A 1,929-nucleotide genomic window follows, 5' to 3' on the forward strand; every position below is an offset into this window, starting at 1 on the left:
TTATTATTATTATTATTATTATTATTATTTAATTTGACCAGAGAGATTCAGAGAGAGAGAGAGGGAAAGTGAGAAAGCAAGTCACCAGGTCTAGAACTCAAATCTTGGTTGGCCATGTGGGAATCCAGTGCTTTATCCACGATGCTACCTGCTGGACCCTAGATTCTCGTTCTTTAAAGGACAAAGAAAGCACAAGTGAAGCTGATATATTTGTAATAACAGTTGAGAGATTGGGAATTTTTTTTTAATTGCCAGAAGCCATGTGTGCTTGCCAGAAAAAGAGGCAGAGAAAGCACCCACGTAATGGGACATGGTCATGCTGCAGTCTCTTCTCTATTTCCTGATCCTGTCAGAATTTTGGGCACTCATGCATGTGCCTGGCATAACTTTCAAGCCACTGGCACCAGGATTTGAACTGCAGTTGGCCCCCAGATGGTGTGGTGGTTAAGGTGGTCAGATTCCCACGTGACCGACTGCGCTTCTAGTCCTGCATCCTGTGGTTTGAAAATTACACCAGGTGTGCATGAGTGCATGCCCAAAATCCTAGAGGAGAGTGGAGAAAGGTTCGCAGCATTGGCCTCCCTCCTGGGGAGTGATTTCTCATTTTCACTCTCTCTGTCTCTTTCCTCTCCAGTGAGCACACATGCCCTATGGCAACAACCTAAGAAAAAATTTTTTTAGTTAAATGGTAGCCTATCAATACTGGTTATTTTTTAGAGGTTGGTAATTTAGTAGGCCTCCATATGTATATGCGTATATAAATTTCTGAATTTCGACATTTGGGGAATATAGAAAGGTCTTTAGAAAAGTGAGAGGGAATGGCTTAGAGTACATAAGAATTGAAAGTAACTTTGTTTCCCATACAGCTCTTGGTACTTAAGTATGTGCAAAACAAAGATGTTTTTATGAGGTATCACAAAGCTCATTTGACACGACGTCTTATATTAGACATCTCTGCTGATAGTGAAATTGAAGAAAATATGGTAGAGTGGCTAAGAGTAAGTACATTATTATTTAATATTTGCTTTTCTCATAGAGCATATGGTTCATACGTGTGCTTATTACATAATGCATTTTGGTCATATTTTAAAGGGTCATTTTATAAGTACATAGCATGAATTATTAAAATGATATCAAATAAAGTAAATTTTCTTAAGTTTTTTCGTAAAGCTCCTTTACTCTTGCTCTGTTTACACTCTCATTTGTACCTCTGAGCTGCATTTGACCTGACCATGTTAAATAGGCTCCATGGCAAGTTTTGAGCCCTTTTTTTTTTAAAGTTCATTTTAATGAAATTTGAGTTACAGTAAAATGAATGTCTTTAATTTCTGGATACATAGATGAATGGACAGATACAGATATGTTCAATTACAGGTAGCCCCCTCTTTTTTTTTTTTTTTTGGAGAGGTTTTTGCCATAGGGTGCGTGCGCTTGCCAGAGAGATAGAGAGAGACAGAGAGATAGAAAGCGAGAAATCACCCCCCAGGGGGCATGGCCACGCCACAATCCCTTCTCCATTCTTCTCTCGGGATCTTGGGCATGCACACACACACTCCTGGCGTGAGTTTTAAGCCACCGGGTCCAGGACGTGAACTGCGGTCGACTATGTGGGAGTCCAATGACATAGCCATTACGCTAACTGCTGGTCCCTGGTAGCCCCCTCTTACATGGCAGTATGGGCTAGTAAAGAATTAACTGCCAACTGAAACTGCACAGTGGGGGATAATGATTGTTCTTTGACTTTTAAAAATTATTGTCAAAACATTCAGTTCTCATATTGTTTGATATATATATGTAGAAAAAAGAAAAAACAAACCAGCAAAACAAATATATATTTAGTACACTATAATGTAAAACACAAGAAGCTTAGTAGCCTGTGCTGGACACTGCTGCTTGGCAGGCCGAGTCCACATGGGAAACCCCAGCTCA

General features: G+C 39.9%; 1 protein-coding gene across 1 annotated transcript in view; it reads left to right on the forward strand.

The window, feature by feature from the left end:
- The window catches only part of CUL5 (cullin 5), a 79,843-nt gene that overhangs the window by 64,208 nt on the left and 13,706 nt on the right, over window positions 1-1,929 (forward strand). The window contains exon 13 of the mRNA XM_006151046.3: window positions 867-998. Coding sequence (XP_006151108.1) covers window positions 867-998 — 132 coding nt within the window. The remainder of the gene's footprint in view (window positions 1-866; window positions 999-1,929) is intronic.

The sequence above is a fragment of the Tupaia chinensis genome, unplaced genomic scaffold (genome assembly GCF_000334495.1).
Source record: "Tupaia chinensis unplaced genomic scaffold, TupChi_1.0 Scaffold000311_2, whole genome shotgun sequence".
Taxonomy (NCBI): Eukaryota; Metazoa; Chordata; class Mammalia; order Scandentia; family Tupaiidae; genus Tupaia; species Tupaia belangeri.